Here is a 22,509-nt window from a genome sequence, read left to right as displayed (position 1 = left end):
GGAGATCAACTCCACAGTGATTAAAGAGAGCAGCTTAATTCCAACACATCAGCTTTGCATTATTATCAGGCCAGTTTGTCCCTGATTAGCCTGTGGTCAGAGAGGAGGAGGAGGAGGATGAAGAGGAGGAGGAGGAGGAGGAGGAGGAGGAGGAGGAGGAGGAGGAGGAGAAAGGTGCACAGAAGTATTAATCTCCATCCTAAAGCGCCTGAACTGTCCCTGGCCGCAGCGTGCAGAGGTCCAGGTGTTTCGGCTCTGCAGCCTCCATCACTGCAGACCGGGACGGGGTCAGCTGAGCCCCGCGTGCGCGCGATCCGATCCGTCCACGAACGGATGAATGAACGGATGGGTGAATGAATGAGACCAGGGCTTACTTGCCAAGCTCCTCGTACAGCTGGTATTCGTCCGTGAAGCGCGTGCAGGTGGTGGTTGCCATGGTGGACCGGTCCTCCGCCTCCTCCGCGTGCAGGGTGTGTGCGCGAGCCGGGAAGTCCGAAAAATGCGCCTCGCCGCGCGGCTGCTGCTGGACGGGAGGACCCGGGATCGCTGGCTCCGCCCACCACGGAGCTCCGGACGGCTGCAGCGCTCACACACACAGACACACACACACACACACTCACACACGCTCACGCACGCTGACGCACTGTGGGTCGGTCCCCGGCGCGCACGGAGGAGGAGGAGGAGGAGGAGGAGGAGGAAGGAGCCTTTAAACGCCACATGGAGATGTGAGAAAACACACCGGATCATTCTGAGGAGGAAACCAGAGAGGATGAAGATTCAGACCGTGAGGATGAGGAGGAGGAGGAAGATGAGGATGAAGATGAGGAGGATGAGGAGCCTCTCCATGAAGTCAGGGAGCTATTTTTAGGCTTCAGAGAGGAAACCCCGAGTTACACAACATGTGTCTGCATTTTAACACGTGAAAGGAACACACACACACACACACACACACACACACACACACACACGCTCAGTCTTGTATTTCTATCCTTGTGGGGACCGTCCATTGACTCCCATTCATGTCTAGCCCCTAACCCTGACCCTTACCCTAACCCTAACCCACACCACAATAAAGCCTAACCCTAAAGAAATGTTTTTGCACTTTTACTTTTTTCAGTAACAACAACATGGTCAAGAAAACACTGTTTCTCCTACTTAGGACCGGAAAAAGGTCCCCACAAGGCACGTCGTTCCACGTTTTGCTATCCTTGTGGGGACATTTGGCCCCAACAAGGATAGAAATACGAGAACACACACACACACACACACACACACACACACACACGGAATTCATATTCTCCCTTTCTTCATGTCCGTTCTGTTCATCTTGATTGACTGATTGATGGAGTAAATTCAATCCATCGATTGCGTAAAATCTGCCAAGAAACTGCTCTTGAATGGAAAATCTTTCAATCTGTAAAATGAGAAAACACTGTGGAGAATGTCCTTCAACATGTTGAATTTCTATAGAATATTGATCTTTGTAACATCTATATTTATAATACATTTTTCCATCTATCTATGAATTTTTCAGAATATATAATCAAATAAACCTTTTATTTTCCTGTTGGTTTCAATATATTGCTGTTTGCATCCTGCGCTGAATGAAAGCTCTGGAATAAGAACAGAGAAATAGAGTGAAGCAGATAAAACAGCCAATACTATTGCAAGCTTGGATTTTTTTTTTATGTGGGGGGGGGGGGGGGGGGGGGGGGGGGCAAAAAAGAAAAAAGGTAAAAAGACAGAAGGCAAAAACAAGAAAAGAGAAATGAAGTGGGAAAAGGAACCAAAGGAAAAAGAAAAACGGGAAAATAGAAAAAGAATAAAGGGGAAATAGAAAAAAGGAAAAATAGAATAAAGAAAAACGGAAACAAGCTTAAAATAAATCTAAATTATGACGCTCTGAAAACAATACCAGTTTTTGTAGGGAGCCTTCTTCCTTCTTTTCAGATCATTAGCATGTTTCGTGGCTCCAGATAAATTTTATTTGGTGGAAAATGTTAAAAAAAGGTTGTTTTGTTCATTCAGGTTGCAGACTGCAGATTAAAGTTTGATCCATCTAGTGGAAATATATCTATTTCAAATATCCATTTATCTGTATAAACAATATAAATTCTATCTCTGCATCTGTAGAAGATCTCAGCGAAGCTGCAGAAAAGCTGTTTTCAGCAGGTTGGTCTCCACTGAGCTGCAGGCTGGAGGTCAAAGGTCGAAGCCTTTTACCTCCAGGATGCGGCTCGCTCATCGTTTCCATCTTGAGCGTTCCCGCTCTTCCCGTCACCAGCTCTCATTTTCCATCTGCACAGCGGAACAGGAGGAAACCCATTTACACTCCGCAGCAGCAAACATCTGGATGTCTGAACTCCGCCCACACTGTCCCGGCAAAAGCTCGGTTCTCAAACAAATACCACTATTCCAATTCCGGGGAAAAAAATAAAAGATTGTTTAAAATGTACGGCCAAAGGTCTAGACAGAAATAAGGACAAAAATAATCAATAATGTGTCTTAAAGTATAGTCCAATATATTGCTAAAAAAAAAACTCATGAAAAAATGTCCCAAAAATGTTAAAAATATGGATATAGTCAAATTATGACCAGTAAACTCAAAGAAGTAGTCAACTAATACCAAAATATGACACAAAACTAGTCCAAAATACAGACAAAACAAGACAAAAATATTGATTAAAAAACAGGCAAAAATGTGTCAAAAACTGGTGGAAGAAAGAGGACCGAGCTAGTCAGAAATATGGACACAACGAGTTAGAAATGTCCAAAACCAGTCAAAAAATGGCCCAAGCCAGTCAAAAATATGGACAAAACCAGCCAAACATGTGACCACTGAACTAGTCAAATCAGTCCCGTGAGAAATCTGCTCAAAGGATCAGAACTTTGGCTGAAACCAATTTAAAAAGAGCCTAAAACTCTAAAACGGCCAAAAGCAGTGAAAAACAGCACTTCCTGTTTTTTCCACATATTGAACATTTTATTGATTGGAAGCTGGTTTGGAGGTGAAACGTTCTGCTGCTCAGGAACAGAACGGCTGCGTCTCCTCTGCAGGTCCAGTCCGGTCCCGCCCAGCGCCAGGGGAGGGGTCATGTGGAGGCCGCCCGAAATGTGGGGGTGCGGGGTCAGGGGTCACTCCGCCCGTCAGTCACCGCAGAACCTGTCGACACCTCGTTCTTCCTTTCTGTTCTTCCATCTGTTTTAAAAACGGCGGCTGGATTCCGACGACCGAGTCGCTCTCCTGACGCTGAGCTGCGGCCAATCAGAACCGAGCTTCAGGTAATAACACGTAATGGAAAAACAAAAAAAAAAAAACCGAGGCGAGTGGAATAAATCCACATGTGACACGCGCACACACTCTCTCTCTCACTCACACACACACACACACACACACACACAGAGGCACTGCAGAGTCATAAATAAAGAGAGAAACATATTTATAGTCTTCACACGGTCAAACCATCAAATCAAAGCGTCTCGTCTTCGCTTCGTCGTCTCGTCTTCACTTCCTGTCCGTCTCCTCTCTCCACACACATGCAGCTGCTACAGACTCCAGATTCTGGGAGGAAACTGTCCAGGGAGCGGGCGTTTGGGGCGGCGGCGGCGGCGGCGGCGGCGGCGGCGTGTCAGAACTGCACGGCGCTGGGCGGGATGTCGAACATGGACGGGTCGAACTGCTGCCCTCGGAACGGCGAGCCGTCGGCGTTCCAGCCCTTCTTCAGCATCTCGTGGACTTTCTGAGGACAAACAGAGAGACGAGACGCTGACTGGTTACCATGACGACACACCCAGTCACCGTGGTGGGATTAGAAACAGCGGCAGTTATTTAGAGCATCTTCCTCCTAACATCCAGACTGTGGAGCATCTAATCTGAGAGTGACCTCCGCCTCACCATCTCGTGGCTCTGCGGCTTCCCCTGCTGCTTCTGGTGGTAGTCGAAGGTGAGCCGGTCCAGCACGGCGTGCTCCTCCTCGTCCACCGTGGCCATGGAGCGCTCGCGGTTGATCTGGTTGATGTCGATCTCCTGCTCGCCCTTCAGCACGGCGTTCCACCACACCTCCGACGCCTTGTTGAGCGACAGCTGAACAGAGCGAAGGAGGGGTTGGAGTGGTTTTTTTTCCTTCTTCAGTTTTTCCTTTAAGGAGACGGCGGCTGGCGGTGCGGCGCCGTGTACGTACGACCACGCATCTCCCGGGCTCCAGGCTCCACAGCGAGTTCTCCGTGTTGATCTTGTGCGTGAATTCGCCGTCTATCAGCGTCTCGTCGGCGCCGCCGTCCCTCACGCTGACCCGCACGGAGCCGCTCTGCAGGCTGACGCTGACCTGAGGACGAGCGCGGCGGCGTCAGCGCCGTCCGATCGGCCCCGCCCCCTCCCCCGGCCCCGCCCCCGGCTCACCTGTCGGCCTTTCACCACCGTCTTGGGCACGAAGACGCGGACCTCCACGTCCATGAAGTCCTGCGACCAGCTGTACTTCTCCCTCACCGCCCCGTTGTAGCTGTCCGGGTCCGACTGGAAGCGATCCTGAGTTCTGCACAAAACCCACAGCAGCTCATTGACCGGGATTATTCACTCGCTACCAGCTGGAAATCGCCCGGATTTAAAGACTTCTTTTCAAAATTTGTTGAATTAATTTTGTCTGATGAATGTGCTTTAGAATTTTTTTTATTTTATTGCAATTATTTATTTAATTCTGATTTTACTGCAACTTTTTGCTAAAGCAATTAGCATTTCACCAATGAGACTTTATTTCATTATTTTGAGCATTTTAATTGAAATATTTTTTAAAATTTAATCTTGAAAGCAGATTTTTTTTTAATAGTTCATTTATCTAAAATGTATTTATCTGCTGACAACATTCATCTTGTGTCATGTTTTCAATTCATTCTCGCATTTTTTTTTCAATGGATTCAAATTCTCATTTTTCATTTATTGACTTACTGCAGCAGTTTTCCACTGACGCAGATGAACTCAGATCACATTTTGTTATCTGAGCTTGTTCTCCCACGAGATTTTCATTGAACCAATGTTTTTAAAGGGCATGAACTTTTTTTTTAAACATAATCCATTATTTATTTATTTCAATAAATGTCTTGAATCTATTTGAGTATATATGTTTGAAGAATTCAAATCAAATCCATTATTACTTTATGTATTATTTTCCTTCCTAAATGTCTTTTTCCCTTTTTAATCGATCGATCACTCATCATTTGCTAAAATGAGCTTCATGAATTTACAACTTCATGTCGAGTTATTTTCTAATATGATTGTGCAAAAAGAAAGAAAACTACATTTTTCTGCATGCAGCATACGGATGACTAAAGGTCACTGCTCCTCAGCGGACTGACCCGTCTGCAGACGGCTGATCCAGCGGCGCCGCTGGACGTCCTGGGCTGCTGCTGGACGTCGACTCTGCCTCAGCCGAAGCAGCCGAAGCATCTCTGCTGATTGTGGCTGAGCTCTCCTCCTCCTTCTCCTCTCCCTCCTTCTTCTTCTTCCCCTCCTCCTGATCCTCGTCCTCCTTCGCCTCGGCGTTCTCAGACGACACCTCCAGCTCCTGAACGGCGGCGGGGACTCGGCCGCTCTCCTGCCTCCTCTGCAGCAGGCTCAGCGCTCGCTCGCGGTCCTGCTCCGCCAGCTTCTCGAACATCTGGAACGTCTGGGGAGGAGAGCGGACGGCGGTCAGGGCTGAGATTCAACCCGAGAAGAGGAAGGTTGTGGTTCCTCAGCAGGTCTCGGCACTGCAGAGAAAGAAGACTTTGAAGATCATCAGTTTGGTCTGGAAGCTTAACTTTCTGGATCTTCAGAGAAGCAGATTAAATTCTACACGTCTCCAGAAGTCCTGGACCCTTTAGACTCTGATCTCAGAATCGCTGTACGATGCCTTGATGAGGGAAGATCTTTCAGAGTGCAGCTTGGTCCAAAGGCGACACACAGCAGTGAGTCCAGCTGCTGTTATTTCCATAAGGCGGCATGCTGCTCTGTGCATGATCCGTTTTTCTGAAAAACTAAAATAAGCCACTAACAAGGGCAAACTGGCCACAAAACACATTAAAGAACTAGAAAATATTGAAATATCCTAATTAAATTAAAGAAAATGAGTTACATTGTGTGGATATCATCAATACCTACCTGCTAGTTACAAAAAAATACAAAACAAGGATTAAAATAACAGGTTTGATGTGCTGGATAAACACTGAGCTTTGATGGTTCTATTTGTGACCATTTGGTGAAAAGTGTGTGTTTTCTGACTCCTGCTGACCTGAAAGGAGCATCAGAGCTCACCTTCAGCACCATCCGCTCCGCCACCCCCGGCGGGAAGCCCATCCGGTCTGTGGGGCCGGACAGCAGACGGTAGAAGTCCGTCTTTCGGTACAAGAACCCGAAGTAGATCCGCAGGAAGTCCTCGATGTTTCCGACATGCTGCAGGATCCCGAGCAGCGCGTTGTCGTACATCTCCGTCATCTCCGGGGGCGACGCCATGACCCCGGCGAGCCCGCTCCGAGGGGCGCTGAAGGCCGAGAGAGCCCGAGAACCGCCGACCCCGCGACCGGGAGCCCCGCTAAAGACCGGGACGGGGAGCCGAGCGCGCGGCAGCGAGGCCGATAAAGACCGAGGGGGGTCCGGATACCGGAGGCCCGTCAAGGACCGAGAGAACCACAACAACAACGAGCCGCTAAATTTAAAATTCCAAGTTTATAAACAGGACCAGATGCAATCCGATCAGCGTTTACAGACTTCCGGGTCAACAACCAAAACTTCCGATAACAAGATTTCAGAACAAAAGCATCGGAAATAGCGTGAGTTAACTTTTTTAATGTTGTTATTTGAACATTTAAATAAACATGGGTACATAAGATGCAAACACATACACATTCGTAGAACCAATAAATAAAAATTATTTTTTTTTTTTTTAAGAAAAGAAGGTAAAAATGTGTCGTTTTATTCTTTAAACTTCCGTTTGCTCCGACTTTATTGTTGTCCGATGAAAACGAACCGTCAGAACAATAGTTCCACTTCAGAGGACGCTTTTTTTTCAAATAAAATATCAATTTTGTAGTTTTGTCACAAGTTATTAACAGCACTATACAGCAGCACTACAGAAATATTTATTTATCGACTGATAGCTGCAAAGACGTTCTACTTGTCCCGAATAAAAGAGATGAGCTTCAGCTCGTTCAGGCTGACGGGAGTCGGAAAGATGGCGGCGTCCTTGAGCTCTGCCAGCGTGAAGCTGCTGGTGAGGAAAATGTTTAAATATCTTCACACATCAACAGTACAGCAATAACAGCGTGAGCGGGTTATTTAGATTAATTTATCAGACACTTAAATGTTGGAACTCACGGTCTAGATCACTGGATTAGTTTCCAGTGTAATCCGTTTGCTAATAAGCGTCTCTGGTGTTTTGGTTCTTGTCACAGGTTAGGTTATTAATATCCGCAGTCACAACAGCAAAATGAATTTATAAAGAATGTTTATTAATGCAATCATCCCACCATTTGCAAATAATTGTAAAGTGATGCTTGATGCCAAAGTTTTGGCTTTTCGCACTTTACTGTGTCTTTATTCTTGATGCACATTTCGTGCAGTAGATTCAGCACAAAGTGCTCACTTCTGTGCCTTCTGTGTGATTGTTTTCGTTTTCCCCCTGCAGAGCGTCGTGGCTCGGTCCGGCTCGTTCTGCCGGGGAGTCCATGTCACCGCGGCGTGCTGCAAGGTGATCTCTCCAACACCAGCACTCTTCATCCCGCCTCAATGTGATCAAGGGCCGCACAGCTCCAGCCTGAGCGAGATTAATACTGTCGAAACTGAACTGCCATGAATGATGTTTACCGCCACTGCGCGTTCATGCTCTGCACCTTCCAAATAACAGAATTCCAAATATGAAAGAAAAGTATGATTAATCACAACTGTTTGACTTTACATTGCATATTATTTTATTTCATTTGACAAGGGTATTATAAATACAAGCGACACTAAAGAGACAGCTGTGAAAAACCCAACAAATCCAGGTGAGGAAGTATAGGCAAACCTGTAGCAGCTTCACGAGAAAACGGTTGACTCTAGGACATCCTGAACCATCTCCAACTAAGTTTTGTATAAGCCTAACCTTGAAAGTAGAGACTGTCGGCCTCCCTAACAGACACTGGGAGCTGGTTCCACGTGACAGGAGCCTGATAGCTGGACGCTGTACCTCTTGTTCTACTTTTAGAGAACCGAGGAACCTCCAGTAAGCATTGCTCTGAGAACCAAGTGTTCATGAAACATTCTTATCTTGTGATTTGTGCATATAGGTATCGTGATCATGGTGAATTCATGATTTACTCTGTGGCCCAGTTGGAAATCTCTTCATCTCCTGAAGATGTGGGTTAACTGAACTTTTTTTTCCTGCAGATTGTTTTTAACACCGGTCACCTCTTGTCTTCTCCCAGAACCGAGCGGCTCGCATTCGAGTGGGAAAAGGAGACAAAGGCGTGACCTACGAGCAGGCGCTCCCCCCTCATCATATCGGCCACCGGAAAGGCTGGCTGTCTCAGCACACTGGTGAGCGTCTCCCATCAGCCACTATAATTAGCTAAAACAGCCAAAATAGATGGATAACATAGCAGAAGTGGAAACCGTTTTGTAACTACAGAAATTTTATGTAGTGGAGAATCAAACATTTGGTTATAAAGGCTACAGATCCAGTGGAAGCAGGCACAATAATAACAGTATTGGGCCTAATACAGAACCCTGTGGAACACCACCTAGTTTAATATACTGGAGTAAAAACATGCTGTCTGTCTCTGTAATGTTTGTTTTCGGCAGGTAACCTGAAAGGCGAGTCGGGCGCGTCCGATCGCGTCGTGGAGGACGTCTTCATCCGCCGCTTCATGTTCGGCACATTCCACGGCTGCCTGGCCAACGAGGTGGTCCTGAAACGGCGCGGCAACGTGCTGGTGGTCTGCGCCCTGATGATCCAGAAGCTCCCGCCGCAGAAGTTCTACTTCCTGATCGGATACACGCAGTCGCTGCTCTCGCACTTCTACAAGTGTCCCGTCAAGCTGGAGATCCAGACGCTGCCGGACAAAGTCGTCTACAAATACCTCTGAGGACACTCGTGTATTTATTCTGTCAAGATACTTTAATGTTTTTGTTTTTTTTTTTAATAAAGACAAAAAAAAATTAAAACTTCCCGTTTCCTGAAATAAAACACCCACACAGAGCTGAAATCACATCAGAGAATTGCTCATCAGTACAACTGCTAGCATGCTAGCTACTGTGGCTACAGGCCAATGCTGTTAGGAGGACTCAGTTAAATCATGATTATTCTAAAATCAATCGACAGAAGAACAGGGAGACTTTACTAAAAAAAAATAACGAACAGGACGAGTGTTCAAATGCTCCTCATGATTTATTTCCAATCACTTTCATCACAGTGCAAAATTCATTCACATTTTCAAAAGGCACTCAGCTTGAGGCAGGATTAAAGCGTCCATCTTTAAAACTGTGCAAAAACAAGTTCCCTCAAGAAACAAAACTAAAAAAAACAACCGCAAGACAGAGAAATCAACATGTCCGGCTCCAGAAAGACTGGAGGACCTTTACCAAGCCTGGAGGGGAAATGAGGCTTCGAGCTGGTCTGAGGGGAAAACCGGAAATCCTGCCGTTGACGACGAGTTAAAAAGGCGGACTCACTCACAGCTCCACATTTCAACAGACTCAAATTTTACAGTTGAGACAGAAACGGGAAGCCAAGTGAGCAGTTTGGTGAGATTTGAGGTCACATGTATGTTAAGCTAAATGCTAAAGCATGTGTTGATCTAATATATTTAAGATAATCTTATATATATATATATATATATATATATATATATATATATATTTAGCTTAATGTAGCAGATTTTAGTTTTAATTTGGGAAAATTTACCAACCAGTTCTGAGCTTTATGTCAAAGCAACATAACTGATGTCAAACAAGGATGAAAAACTGGAAAAAAATGCGCAGAATATTTGCAGAAATAATGTTTTATGCTAAGCTAACTGATCCAGATGCTAACATTAGCTTTACGGAAATACAGCAAAAGTGGCGTCAAATGAGATAAATGATGTTAAATGTGATATTTTAAGCCGAGTGACGCAGTGGCTCGTCTGTATAAATGCCAGATATAAGCACAATATTGACGTTTTTAATCAGACGCTCAGCAAGAAATCACGTGCTATTTGTTTCTGACGGCCCCAGTGTAAGAGACAAGCTTGGGTTGTGCGTCAAATGCGGACAGAGAGTCAAAATTTTGTGTTTCTGCGGCGGATTCAGGTTCGTCGAGGCTTTGAAAACGTGTTTACAGGCAAACGGCAGAAACGCCGAAACACAAGTTCAATGCATTTTCTGCAGACGAACACAGAAAAGCGAACAGACAGCTTTCCGTTTCCGTGCAAACGGGCCTCATAGTGCAGTTTAGGCAGAAACACGTCACAGCGGGAAAACGAGGCTCAGTCGACGAGCGCCGCTCACTCGACCTGCTTCAACAGGGAAAAGTAGAAAAATTTTCTAAAGTTTAAAGTGTGAAAAGACCCAATAATCACAGTGTGAGGATTCAGAACGTCGTCGCATGAATGTTTACTCTGATTTTTATCATCTTAATGCAAAGGAGCATGGGAAAAAAGTCCAAATCTCATAAACGCAGTATTTCAGGGACGTCAAAGGTTAAAAAAACAAACTTTAATATTTGAAGAAACGCTCGCTTAACGTTGGTAACAAACTGTCTGGACAATGTAAACAAACGTGTTACGTCTGGTGTGTTAATTTCCCCGAGATGAGCGGACGTCTTCAGATTAAAAAAAAAAAAAAAAAAACATTACAAAAGCGGTTTCCAAGCTGTGGTCCGGGACCCCATCGGTGGCGTTCCCCGGTCCTCGGTGGAAGTGGGCGTGTCCACCGGCGTCTGTCCTCACTCTAATGTTTTGGCAAGTGTGTTCAAAGTATGGCCCGAGGGCCGATCGCGGTCCAAACAGACTTTAGAACGGCCCTAAAAAAAGAAAAATCCTATTTTTAGCTCATATGGAAACGATGCAAAGCGCCGACCAATCACAGCGCCTGGTGTCGAATCTCTGCTCGTCAAAACGCAACGATATCGAGAGCTTCTCATTGATTAAAACCATTAAATGAGTTCCTGCAGCACTGCGCTCTTTTCTGCTCCACATATCTGGAGACAATCTGAACGTTTCAGTCTCGCGTGTGACTTTAGGAAAAGTCGTCGCGTCCAAAGATCCTCCATCTTTTTCGCTTTCATGAGGAACTGAGAGAGTGGAAAATACTGGAACACTAACGAGTCACGGACACAGCGACGCCCTCTTGAGGAAGGAAAAAGACGGTTTGAGTGGAGGTGTGTGTGTGTATGTGTGTATGCGTGTGTGTGTGAACTGAAGCAGCCCCCCCCCCGGCGTTGGCCTCAGTCGACGTGGCGGCAGCCTTCGCCCTCGCAGGACTGGAGCTTGATGAGCCGCTGGTTCATGGCCTGCAGCACGGCCGGGTCCACCTTCTTCACGATGTTCTCCAGCTGGTGGGGGTCGGCCGCCAGGTCGTACACCTCCACGAAGGACTGGCGGCACACAGACCGGCGCTGTTAGTGTAATCGGATTACTCCCGCGGGACCGAAGCGGCGGCGGCAGCGACGTTACCTCGCTGTCGGCGAACTCGCAGTACTGCAGGTTGTGCGTGGCGTCCAGCGTGCGCACGCAGGCGTACGTGTTGTTGAAGGCGTCCTCACACACGCAGTCCGGGAAGCATTGCTGCAAAAACACAGAGTCTCCGTTAGTCGGTTCGGATTCTCCCTCCGGCGCCGCGGACCGAGCGCCGCCCTACCGACAGCCCGGGGCCCAGCTTGGGGCAGGACGGGTCCGGGGTCGGGTGTCCCTCTCCGGTGTACTCGATGAGGAAGAACGGCCGCGCCGTGCCGTTACGCAGAGACGGCGCCTGAACAGACAGAGTCCCGGCAGTCAGAAACACAGACGGCGGCGAGACGGGAAAAGCTTCCTGCTAACGGCGGCGGCGACCGACCATCTGAGAGAGGAAGGACTGGCCGTCCAGGTTCAGGGCCGACAGGTTGGTCCCGGCGATGTCCAGGAAGGTCGGAGCCAGGTCGATGTTCAGGACCGGCGCCTGGGGGAGGAGTCAGGGCTGAGCTGGAGTCACGGTCTGTGTGTGTGTGTGTGTGTGTGTGTGTGTGTGTGTGTGTGTGTGTGTGTTCGTTCCTACCTGCAGCGTCTGGTTGGCCTTGATTCCCGGCCCGCGGACCAGGAGCGGCGTCCGGATGTCGAACTCGTACAGCTGCCGCTTATCGATGGGCAGCGAGAACTGACCTGAAACACAGAGGAGGGGAGCTGCTATAAGGAGGAGGAGGAAGAGGAGGAGGAGGAGGAGGAAGAGGAGGAGGAGGAGGAGGAGGAGGAGGAGGAGGAGGAGGAGGAGGAGGAAGAAGAGGAGGAGGAGGAGGAGGAGGAGCAGACCGGTGTGGTAGCCGTTGTCCGACGTGTAGAAGACGTAGGTGTTGTTGAGCTCCTTGATGGCGTCCAGCTTCTTGACCAGCGCCTCCACCATGTCGTCCACGGACAGCAGAGTCTGCCACCTGCAGGGCAGAACAGCGGCTTGACCCCTGACCCCTCACCTCTGGCCCTGAGGCAGCCGAGGGGAGCCCTACCTCCTCCGGTAGGCGTCGTCCAGGAAGCTGACGGAGCTGTTGGGCATGGGGCTGACGGGCTGGCGGAGCAGCCAGTGTTTGTCCTGGAAACACAAGACGCCTCCGTTCTTCCTTGATGTTCCAGATGTTTCCCCGTCTGCGTCCCTCAAGCGGACTCTCACCTTCCCCGCCTTGTTGAAGCTGCCGTCCCGCGGCGCCTTGACGTCGTCGAACTGCTTCTGGTACTGCGGCGCCGCCGTCCACGGCGAGTGAGGCGCCGGCGGAGACAGCATGAGGAAGAAGGGATGCTGGGGGCTGCGGTTGTCCAGGAAGACGAGGGAGCGATTCAGCTGGAGCCGTCGGGACGAGCGGAAAACAAACGAGGCGAAAACAGGAGATCACAAAAAGGACAAAACGTTTGTAATGAGAAAAAAAAGGGAAGCGTGAAAGTTAAATATTAACTGAAAGTAGAAATCACTCCAATAAAGCAGTTATCTTCACCTGACTGCTCTTTAAATACTGGATCCATAAAACAAACGGCACCTTCTTCAGACCCGAATCTCACAGAAAACCTCCAGGATCAGCTGAGTCTCGGCTCGTGACCCGGGAGACGCCGTCTCCGTCTCAGGACACAATAAACGGAACAGGACACGCTGACATGCTTTTATTGTGAAATATCCTCCAGACTTCTGTCTCAATAAGTCGTCTGAGACGCAGCCCGAACCTTTTTACGTTTTCCATAAATGTCACCCTGAAGCGTTTGGTGCTTTTTAGAAGCGGGTTGCTGGTCTGATTCCGATCAGTGAAAAGAGGAAGGTGAAGGCCGCCGCTCTTCCTCTCAGCTGATGAGGTGATGATTAACCTCCAAGTCTGCTGACTGCTCCACAAACTGAACCCACGCACGCCTCAACACGCGGCCTGGAGTCACGCACTCCCCCGTAAACGCCGCCCGCTGCCGCGCCGCGACTCACGATCAGGTCCGTCAGGTAGTCGTCCTCGTAGCGGTCGCCGTGCTTCTCCTCCTTGCCGTTGACCGACAGGCTGTAGTTGTAGTACTGCGAGTTTCCCACCTGTGGAGCAGACGGCGGTCAACTGGCGGCGACGGGAGGAAGTGACGGGCGGCGGCGCGATTCTCCGAGGCGGCATGGACTCACCAGAGCGTGCCACTGGTCCCAGCCCGGGGGGACATGGCCCACGTCTCCCACCTCCTTCTTCCCGTACTGCAGGAAGAAGACCACGCTCACTTCACATCACATCACATCACTTCCTCTGAATCTTGTTTTTGGAGTTTAAATCAGTGACTTGTTTTGTACAGGAGATAAAAATCAAGACATGAATGCAACAAAGGAGTAAGATTAGATTTTTAAAGTTGTTGCTGACTGTTGTTGCTAATTTGTTAGTGTTAAATGGCTCCACCAAGATGATCCTGCTCCTGCCGCCCAGCTACACCCGCCCCGGCTGGAGTGAACCCAGTGAAGCTGTTGAGCTGAACCACTCTCCTAAATCCACCGCTGCTCCTCTAAACCTGCCGTTTCCGCTTCACTGACCTTTCGCTATGATCCAACTCAACCTGTTGCTCTATAAAAACCTGCCAAAACCTGATGCAACCGCAAAACAACGCCTGCTGCTCGTAAAAACGTGGCTTCTGCCAAACTTGTTGCTGCAGCTTCGATGAACTTTAATGCAACTGATCTAAACCTTTCACAGAAATACCAGGCGAGAGCGACCGTTCTCGGCCCCACGGACCTGGTTGAGGTATTTCCCGGCGAAGAAGGTCTGGTACTTGAGCTTGTTGAGGTAGACGGGGAAGGCGGCGGTCTCGGGTCCCTTCTGCCACAGGCTGCTGGAGCAGTTCCCGCTCAGGGAGTTGTTCCTCACCTCGTGGTTGTGGGGGTACTGGCCGGTCAAGATGCTGCTCCTGCTGGGGCAGCACAGCGGCGTGACGGTGAACTTCAGGGCAGGAAGGAGGAACCGAGAAGAGGAAGGAGGGGGGGGGGGCACAAACGGAGGGGAGAGGAGAGCTGATGAAACCCCGGCAGGAAGGAGGATGTGCAACCGAGTCCATGTAATAACATGTAACAGGCTGTAATCAGACGCCTCTGCAGGTCCAACGGCTCAGGAAAACACCTGACTGCTGTCAGGAGACGAGTCATGAAAACAGCAGCAGCTTCAACCACTCATTCAGAACCAAGGAGGATCCCAGGTGTGACTTTCAGGCTGAATCAGCTTCACCGTCAACAATACTCGATATTTAAATGTTTAAAACTTGTTGTCAAGCCTTGATGGGATCTTAGATTGAGCTGCCAGGTGGAGGAAATATAAAAATGTACTCACAGAGTTGACAAACGTTGCTCCTAAGTCTCCGATCAGAGCTTTGGTTTTCTTCATTGGCGTCTGGAACAAGAATAGAAACAAGAATAGAAACAAGAATAGAAACAAGACTGGAAACAACAGTAGAAACAAGACTGGACGGATGTGAAGACGTGACTCACTCCAAACAGACGCTCTACGATTCCAACAAACTGACAGATTATCAGGAAAATACTGGCTTCGGCTGTTTATATGGAATTCAGTTTGTCGCACATTGTGTGACTGCTTATTAGACAACAGTAGCATGATAACACACGTAAACGAAACGACACAATCCAACCACACAGACACACAAAACAGAGTGAAAACCAGTAAAAACAAAGCAACTAACCTTTAAGGGGGGGGGGGGGGGGGGGGTGGTATTACATGTTTATGGCCTTTTAGTATCAATCTACAGCACACTTAAGCAACAGCTTTGCCCAAAGTTGGATAGTGAAAGCTGCATGTGTCAAAAACAACTTAAATGAAATTTACATCTGCATCAGGCTGCGTCAGACGACTGGAAATGAGTCTCTGTATCTTCTAGAATCTTCTCAGCGTAGCGACACGCCCCCCTCAGAGCGTCCATCTCGGCTATTTGCAGTGTACGTGCCAGCTGTGCAGGAAGAGCTGTGCAGACGACATCAGAGCTGGGGCAGAGCTGTGCACTATGGGCGGAGCTGTGCATTATGGGCGGAGCTGTGCATTATGGGCGGAGCTGTGCAGCACCAAGCGTTTCAGCGCTCAACATGGCTGCCAAAGGGGAGATTCAAGGATTGCTCAAATATGCGTGAATGGTTCAGGAAACAACTCCGTGCATCTTTTTAATGGGGAAATGACACTACAGCATTTTACAAAGCTCAAAAAAGTGGATTTTGCAGAATACTCCTCCTTTAAAACACAGAAAACACTGAACAAGCACAAGATATGAAAACACCAGACGAAAAAACCAGCAGGACACACAACCAGCAGGAACACACAAAAAGACTACTGACAGAACGACAACACATGAAAACTAAGACTAACAACATGAAAACGCTCAACATGACACCTAAGACTCTCACCATGACACCTATGGCTCACAACATGACCACAAACTCAGCACAGAAAGAGAAAATGTTCAGAGAGATGGAAAACAGACACAAAGTGTCTCTGAGAGGAAGTGTGTGTGTGTGTGTGTGTGGGGGGTCTTTCTCTGGTCCAGAGGTCTCTTGATAAGACATACTGACACACTTCAGTTCTACAAGGAGGCACTCGCCTAGGTGTGTGTGTGTGTGTGTGTGTGTGTGTGTGTGTGTGTGTACTTGTACAGCTATATGTTGTGAGGACCTTTTGTGAGGACCATGGGTTTCTAACCTTACAAGTGAGGACAATTTTTGGAAAGTGAGGACATCCTAGGAAATGCATTATGTCAATGAATGTCCTCACAACATATAGCTGTACAAACGTGTGTGTGTGTGTGTGTGTGTGTGTGTGTGTGTGTGTGTGTGTGTGTGTGTGTTGGCTCGGGGGTCTCCCCTGTCCTCACCATCCCCCCCAGTGTCTGGTCCTGGTCGTCGGCCACGATGAGGATGATGTTGCTGGGTTTGTTGTCACACCTGGCGCAGCAGGTGAGCGCGAGCAGCGCGAGCAGCAGCGTCCACGCGGGGGTCAGCCTGAGGAGCGGACCCGGACCCCCCGGACCCCCCGGACCCCCGCTCCGCACACCGGACATGGCGGATCTCTTCCTGCTCCTGGACCGCAGCTCGGGGGAAAGACGCGGCGAGGCAGCGGGCGGCGGAGGACGGTGACCCGGTGCAGCTGAGCGGTTTGAGGAAGTGTGTGAGGCGGTGTGTGTGTCATGTGATCAGGAGGGGCGGGGTGAGGCGCGAGGACACAGTGTACGACTTCAAACAACTTTACACAACTTTTGATAACGTTACACAACTTTACATTAAAGAGTCACTCATAATAATGCTTGTTAATTAAAAAATAATTCATAATTGTTGCTTATTGCATTACATGTTATATATTTTAAAACGTTAAAAAAATCCGTTTATTTTTTTTTTCACATAGCGGTTTGATGTATTTGTATTGTATTGTCCTTTCGAGTTTGTTTTTTTTACATTATATTCTATTTAACAGCGTGTTAATATTTCATGTAGCTGCATATGTGCACGTTTTTCTGTTGTGATAAAAATGAACAAAAATAAGTGTGTGTATAAGTGTAATGTTTGAAGTTTTTCTACTGTCAATTTATTTCCTTAAATTACACTTTAGGTGAGTTTACAATGTAGGTGTATTGTTAAATTCTATTATATTCTATGCTATTAACTCATGATCAGGTTTTTGTTTTTTTGTTTTTCTGTAATTTTGTGAATTGAACACAACATAGTGGGATTTGATATTAATATCTGCATTGTGAAAGACAATGTTCTAACTGATAGTTGCCCCCTTTTTTCTTTTTATATATTTTCTTTTGTCTTTTATTATTGTAAAAGTTGGATTCAATAATTTCTATTTACCTGACCTATAAGTAATCACGCCCTGACACAATTTTACCATTTTTTATTTTATTTTTCTATATTTATTTTTATTCTATTTTATTGAATTTTTTTTATTTCCGCTTGTTTACGTCTGGTTCAGACACTTCCCCCTCCGACCGGCAGGTGGCAGTAATGCAGCAGAATGCGTCCGGTAGATCACTGGTAACAAACACTGGAGGAAAGGAAGAAGAAGAAATCAGCTGTTTCAGGAGATGAACATGTCTGACACACTTTTACCCAAAGATATCTTTTAATCTGCGGAAATCTCCTCTTTAACGACCGAAAACGAAGACGGAGGATGTGGAGCCGTGACAGGAAGCAGCTGGGCTCGTGTCAGTGAGTTTAAACGGAACGACAAGACGTTTTTTCTTCAAACATGGTGCCACTGAAGAGGAGGAAAGTCAGCTCCTCTGCCTCTGGGGACAAAACTACAACACACAGCGCAGAGAAAACACCTGCGAAGTTCCCGGAGATGGTTTTATTCCTGCTGGAGAGGAAGATGGGAGCCAGTCGAAGAGCTTTTCTGTCTGATCTGGGACTGAAGAAAGGGTTTCAGGTGGAATCTGTGTTCAGGTGAGACTCAAAAATACAGAAATGATCCAAATTTACAGAGAAAAGAGAGAAACAGCTCCGATCCTGTCACATCTGGAGGGGATCTAAAGCGATTTAAACCTGAGGAAGATTGGAAACCTGTCATGTTTTGTGGAGATTGAAGTTGGTCCAAGGAAGTTGGTATGTTGAAAATTAAATTCGTGAATTATATAAATGAAAACAGTCCTAAATCCAAATATTTGTAATTTGTGCTCGTCACACAAAAGCACACAGGTCAGAATCAGATGCACAAAAATGGTTTAAAAAAATGATCACAAGACAAACACACATGAAATGACCACAAAGACCCATTTAAAGATATAAAAACAACTATAAAAACCGCTAGAACAATATTCCAAAAACAGACATCAGACCTGCAGATGCACATCTGGCATCCTTAAACAAATCCTTTTAGGATGCTGCTTATAAAAGGATGTTCCACAGTGTCAGACTAAATGTATAGTAGCTGAAAGACGCCACAGGGCTGACTGATCAGTTTGTTGTTTTTCAGCGAAAGAGTGACGCACGTCATTTCTGAGAACAACTCGGGTCAAGAGGTCAGGACGTGGCTGAACTCGCAGGACGAGGGCCGGGCAGCGGCGGCGCCTCGCCTCCTGGACATCAGCTGGTACACGGAGAGCATGCGAGCAGGCCGACCTGTGGACGTCCTGGACAGACACCAGCTTCAGGTGAGCTCCGGTTTCTCTCCTCCGTCTGACGTCCTCAGAACGTCCAGGAATGTTTTCACAAATACACGTAAACACACGTCCCAGCCTCCAACTTGTTGCAGGAGCAGCAGGCGGATGAAGCGGAGGTGGTTTCGTTCTCGTTGCCGAGTTACGCCTGTCAGAGACGAACCACGCTGGAGAACCACAACGCCACCATCACCGTACGTCCGCTCAGCAGACACACTCTGTACAGAATTCTGGTTTCTAAAGTAACCCCCCTCCCCCATCCAGGACGCTCTGGGGCTGCTGGCCGAGAACGCGGAGCTGAGTGGGGACGACGGGCGCGGCGTGGCGTTCCGGCGGGCCGCCGCCGTGCTGAAGGCGCTGCCCGCCCCAGTGACCAGCATGCAGCAGCTCCGAGGCCTGCCGTGTCTGGGGGGCCACTCGCTCCGGGTCATCAGGGTCAGTATGGACGCCTGCCTGTGGAGGTCTGCAGCGTTTCTCAGCTCTTCAGGGTCTAACTCTGCTCCTGCAGGACGTTTTGGAGAACGGCGTCTCGGCTGAAGTGGAATCCACCAAACAGTCTGAGCGATACCGAGCTCTGAAGGTCAGTTCGCTCACAAGGTCGTCTGCTCCACACTGATCACACATGAGCATGCAAAAAATTGAATTTTTTTTCTGTTGTCATTGTTAAAAAAAAAACCCAACAAAACTGTCAGTATAAATGTTTGCTAATGAGGTTCTTTCATTACAAAATGTCAGAGGACAAGATGTTCGCAGCTTTTCTAGAGATATCTGGAGCATAATGAGAAAAGCATTTATATGATTGTGCACATTAAAGAGTTAAAGAGCAGCTGCAGTGGAGAGAATATCCAGGATCAATATACACTTTTATTCCTCTTTCAAAGCTTTTAACATTTATATCTCTTGAGCTCGTTTTCTTCCGACTGAACAGAACAGCAAACGATGTGCTCAATCACACGATTTTTTTTTTTTTTTCTTCACGTTTTCATTTCAGGAAAGTTTAGCATTTTGAAAACAGCATCCGTTCACACAGAGAAGGCAGAAACGGTGCAGTTGGCGTTCTGGACCAGGAGTTGGCGCTGTTAGTAGTTTTTGTAATGAAACCAAACACAAATGTTCCAGAGAACAAAATGCTCTGAACCAGTCCTGAGAATCGACTCTACAGGCTTCAGTTAAAGTTACCGGATTATCCTGAAATCATGTGGTGAAATTCGCTCCAGGTTTTGACGGGTATATTCGGAGTCGGGACAAAAACAGCGGACAGATGGATCCGAGACGGGATCCACGACCTGCAGCAGCTCCGAGACTCAGGACAAACGCTCAACCGAGCTCAGCAAGCAGGTGTGAATCTTACATCCGGTCACCGCAACCGCCCGAGCGACCCGGCAGGATCTCAGCCTGTCGCCGTTCCTCAGGTCTGGATCACTACGACGACCTCCACCAGCCGGTCACCAGGGCGGACGCCGACACCATCGGGGACATCGTGCAGAAAGCCGTCGCGTCTGCGTCGCCGGCGGCTCGGATTACTCTGACCGGAGGATTCAGGAGGTGAAGAGATCAGGATGCTCCGTAGAACCTGGACTGGAAGACGCTTCTGTCAAAAATAAGACAAGAGGTTAAAAAACAGGCGTAAGAAGTGGAGTTTCTGTGTTTCTGCCATCATATCGTTTTCACTGTTTCATAGTGTTTTTCTTTTGTTGTGTTGAACATTTTCCTTGCTCCGTCAGCTAAATCCGGTATTAGTGGAGGTTTGCCTCTGGTGCTGTAGCATCATTCAGCTGTCACACACTGACCTCTAGTGGTCACAGATGGGATGTGCCACGATATTTTGATCAGGAAGTCACATGAAGATCAAACTAGAAAAAAACATGTGACTGCTCAGTACTTCTGTCAATCATAAGACACATCAGTAAAGCTGAAAGAATGCTATAAAAAAAACACACACACACACACACACACACACACACACAGTCGAGGAATTTACTGGAAAAACCTGATCTACGACGACTCGACTGGGAAACACGTCTGAAGCCGTTTCTGCAGCCGTTTAACTGTTTGAATATTTGAATGTTTGTCCAGAGGGAAGCCCAGCGGCCATGATGTGGATTTCCTGATCACACACCCAGAGGAGGGCGAGGAGGTGGGACTGATGCCCAAAGTCGTGTCCTGGCTGGAGTCACAGGTAAACAACATTCAAATCAACTGAAGAAAGAATATTTTAAAAAATTCATAAAAAATGAAACAATGAAAAAAATGATTAAAGGATAGTTAAAATAAAAAATAATAGTAATACATATAGTTACAAATAATAAAAATATTCAATAACCTACCTTTGAAATGCTCTGCCTTAAAAATGACCTAAACATCGCAGCCTGCGGTCGTCTTTTCTTTAGTTTCCATCAAAAAATCACTCATTTTTTGTCGTGGATTAACTTTCTGAGGTGCAACAGAAGAATCTGTCACCTGGTTAAAGTTGCTGACGAGCTGCCCGGTTTGAGCTTCGCCGTCACGACGCGCTTCTGCACAACGGTCAGGTCACATTTCCCCACAATGCCCCTCTGCAGGGCTTCCTTCTGTACCAGAAAACCACCCGGAACTCGTACCTGGAGTCAGCAGAGGGTCCCGGCCGGCCGGCCTCCAACATGGACCGCTTCGAGAGGTGCCTGTCCATTTTCAGGCTCCCCGGGAGGGACGACGGGGGAGGAGCCCGGCCGGCGGCGAGGCGCTGGAGGGCCGTGAGGGTGGACCTGGTCGTCTCCCCCATCAGCCAGTTCGCCTTCGCTCTGCTGGGCTGGACGGGATCCAAGGTGACCTCTGACCTCCGCCCTCCTCCTCCGGCTGTCGGACGGCTTCGTTTCACGTTCGGCGTTCCTCCCGCAGCTGTTTGAGCGGGAGCTGCGGCGCTGGGCCGGGCAGGAGAAGGCCATGTCCCTGAGCAGCCACGCCCTCTACGACAACCGGCAGGTGGACGAGCGACCGATCGAGACGGAATCCCGATCAACGAGCCTCCGGACAGCCGGTCAACGCCTCTCCGCTTGTCTTCCCACAGAGCAGGTACCTGAGGGCGGCGTCGGAGGAGGAGATCTTCCGTCTTCTGGGTCTGGAGTTCGTGGCGCCGTCAGAGAGAAACGCGTGAAGAGAGGAGGAAGTGGATCGGCTCGACCCGACTCTGGAGTTTAACCCGGACTGAAGGATGGAACCGGTGTCAGCTTTTAGGAAATCGGATCAACTTTTAGCACGATTTGTGTAAAAAAGACCTTTTAACGTGCTCTGAATGGGAAACTCTGACGTTTCAGTCAACTCTAGTAAAACTCATTTCGCCCCGCCCACACGGCATCGCTGCTGGGAATATCTGCGTAAAACACGACATGAACTCACGGCGATGCAGTACGTCCGCCAGGCCTCTCGGTGGCGCTGTAACAATACAGAACACGGCGTTTTCAAATTCACCGGTGTGGTTACATGAACCGCTGCCGTCGTCGTCTGGACAGAACTTAATATTCCTTCATGCTTTACGCCTTATTTACACTGTAAAATGAATTAATGCTGATTATTTTTGCTCAGATAACTCTCATATCATAAAAGATATTAGAAAAAAGGAGCAAACTGATTGAATCCCTCCTCTGCTGGAACAGTGGTGGAGAAAGATTTAGCTTCCATTTTAAAGTGAATAAATATATTTTTAATAAAGTG

General features: G+C 47.9%; 5 protein-coding genes across 7 annotated transcripts in view; 2 read left to right on the top strand and 3 right to left on the bottom strand.

Annotated features, from left to right (window-relative positions):
* Positions 1–490, bottom strand: part of camk2b2 (calcium/calmodulin-dependent protein kinase (CaM kinase) II beta 2) — a 32,197-nt gene extending 31,707 nt beyond the window's left edge. For both annotated transcript variants that reach the window (XM_030084576.1, XM_030084577.1), the window contains exon 1: positions 375–490. In XM_030084576.1, coding sequence (XP_029940436.1) covers positions 375–436 — 62 coding nt within the window. In that variant the 5' untranslated portion in view covers positions 437–490. The remainder of the gene's footprint in view (positions 1–374) is intronic.
* A 2,933-nt stretch (positions 491–3,423) lies between these two features.
* Positions 3,424–6,766, bottom strand: nudcd3 (NudC domain containing 3). Its single transcript, XM_030085422.1, has 6 exons — positions 6,287–6,766; positions 5,350–5,660; positions 4,400–4,532; positions 4,182–4,325; positions 3,896–4,084; positions 3,424–3,740 (listed from the first exon to the last, which is right to left on the bottom strand). Exons 1-6 carry the CDS (start codon positions 6,482–6,484, stop codon positions 3,630–3,632), a joined length of 1,086 nt encoding a protein of 361 aa, XP_029941282.1. The 5' UTR covers positions 6,485–6,766; the 3' UTR covers positions 3,424–3,629.
* A 400-nt stretch (positions 6,767–7,166) lies between these two features.
* Positions 7,167–9,140, top strand: mrps24 (mitochondrial ribosomal protein S24). Its single transcript, XM_030085423.1, has 4 exons — positions 7,167–7,241; positions 7,656–7,718; positions 8,434–8,545; positions 8,810–9,140. The coding sequence occupies exons 1-4, from the start codon at positions 7,203–7,205 to the stop codon at positions 9,091–9,093; spliced, it is 498 nt and encodes a 165-aa protein (XP_029941283.1). The 5' UTR covers positions 7,167–7,202; the 3' UTR covers positions 9,094–9,140.
* Positions 9,141–9,372: 232 nt separating this feature from the next.
* Positions 9,373–16,820, bottom strand: gnsb (glucosamine (N-acetyl)-6-sulfatase (Sanfilippo disease IIID), b). The gene is made up of 13 exons (XM_030085391.1): positions 16,537–16,820; positions 14,994–15,053; positions 14,406–14,609; positions 13,814–13,879; positions 13,631–13,729; positions 12,842–13,009; positions 12,681–12,763; positions 12,490–12,608; positions 12,239–12,342; positions 12,041–12,142; positions 11,846–11,956; positions 11,662–11,772; positions 9,373–11,582 (listed from the first exon to the last, which is right to left on the bottom strand). The coding sequence occupies exons 1-13, from the start codon at positions 16,720–16,722 to the stop codon at positions 11,433–11,435; spliced, it is 1,563 nt and encodes a 520-aa protein (XP_029941251.1). The 5' UTR covers positions 16,723–16,820; the 3' UTR covers positions 9,373–11,432.
* A 905-nt stretch (positions 16,821–17,725) lies between these two features.
* On the top strand, positions 17,726–22,509 carry polm (polymerase (DNA directed), mu). 2 transcript variants are annotated; one of them, XM_030084907.1, is made up of 11 exons: positions 17,726–18,106; positions 18,636–18,813; positions 18,915–19,013; positions 19,084–19,254; positions 19,328–19,399; positions 20,037–20,157; positions 20,232–20,364; positions 20,896–20,998; positions 21,381–21,623; positions 21,697–21,780; positions 21,871–22,509. In XM_030084907.1, exons 1-11 carry the CDS (start codon positions 17,910–17,912, stop codon positions 21,994–21,996), a joined length of 1,527 nt encoding a protein of 508 aa, XP_029940767.1. In that variant the 5' UTR covers positions 17,726–17,909; the 3' UTR covers positions 21,997–22,509. The 2 variants fall into 2 exon arrangements, with proteins under 2 accessions (XP_029940767.1, XP_029940768.1); XM_030084908.1 differs by having other exon boundaries at positions 21,866–22,509.

Source organism: Salarias fasciatus, assembly GCF_902148845.1.
Source record: "Salarias fasciatus chromosome 7 unlocalized genomic scaffold, fSalaFa1.1 super_scaffold_4, whole genome shotgun sequence".
Taxonomy (NCBI): Eukaryota; Metazoa; Chordata; class Actinopteri; order Blenniiformes; family Blenniidae; genus Salarias; species Salarias fasciatus.
This window is presented reverse-complemented; position numbering and strand designations above follow the sequence as displayed.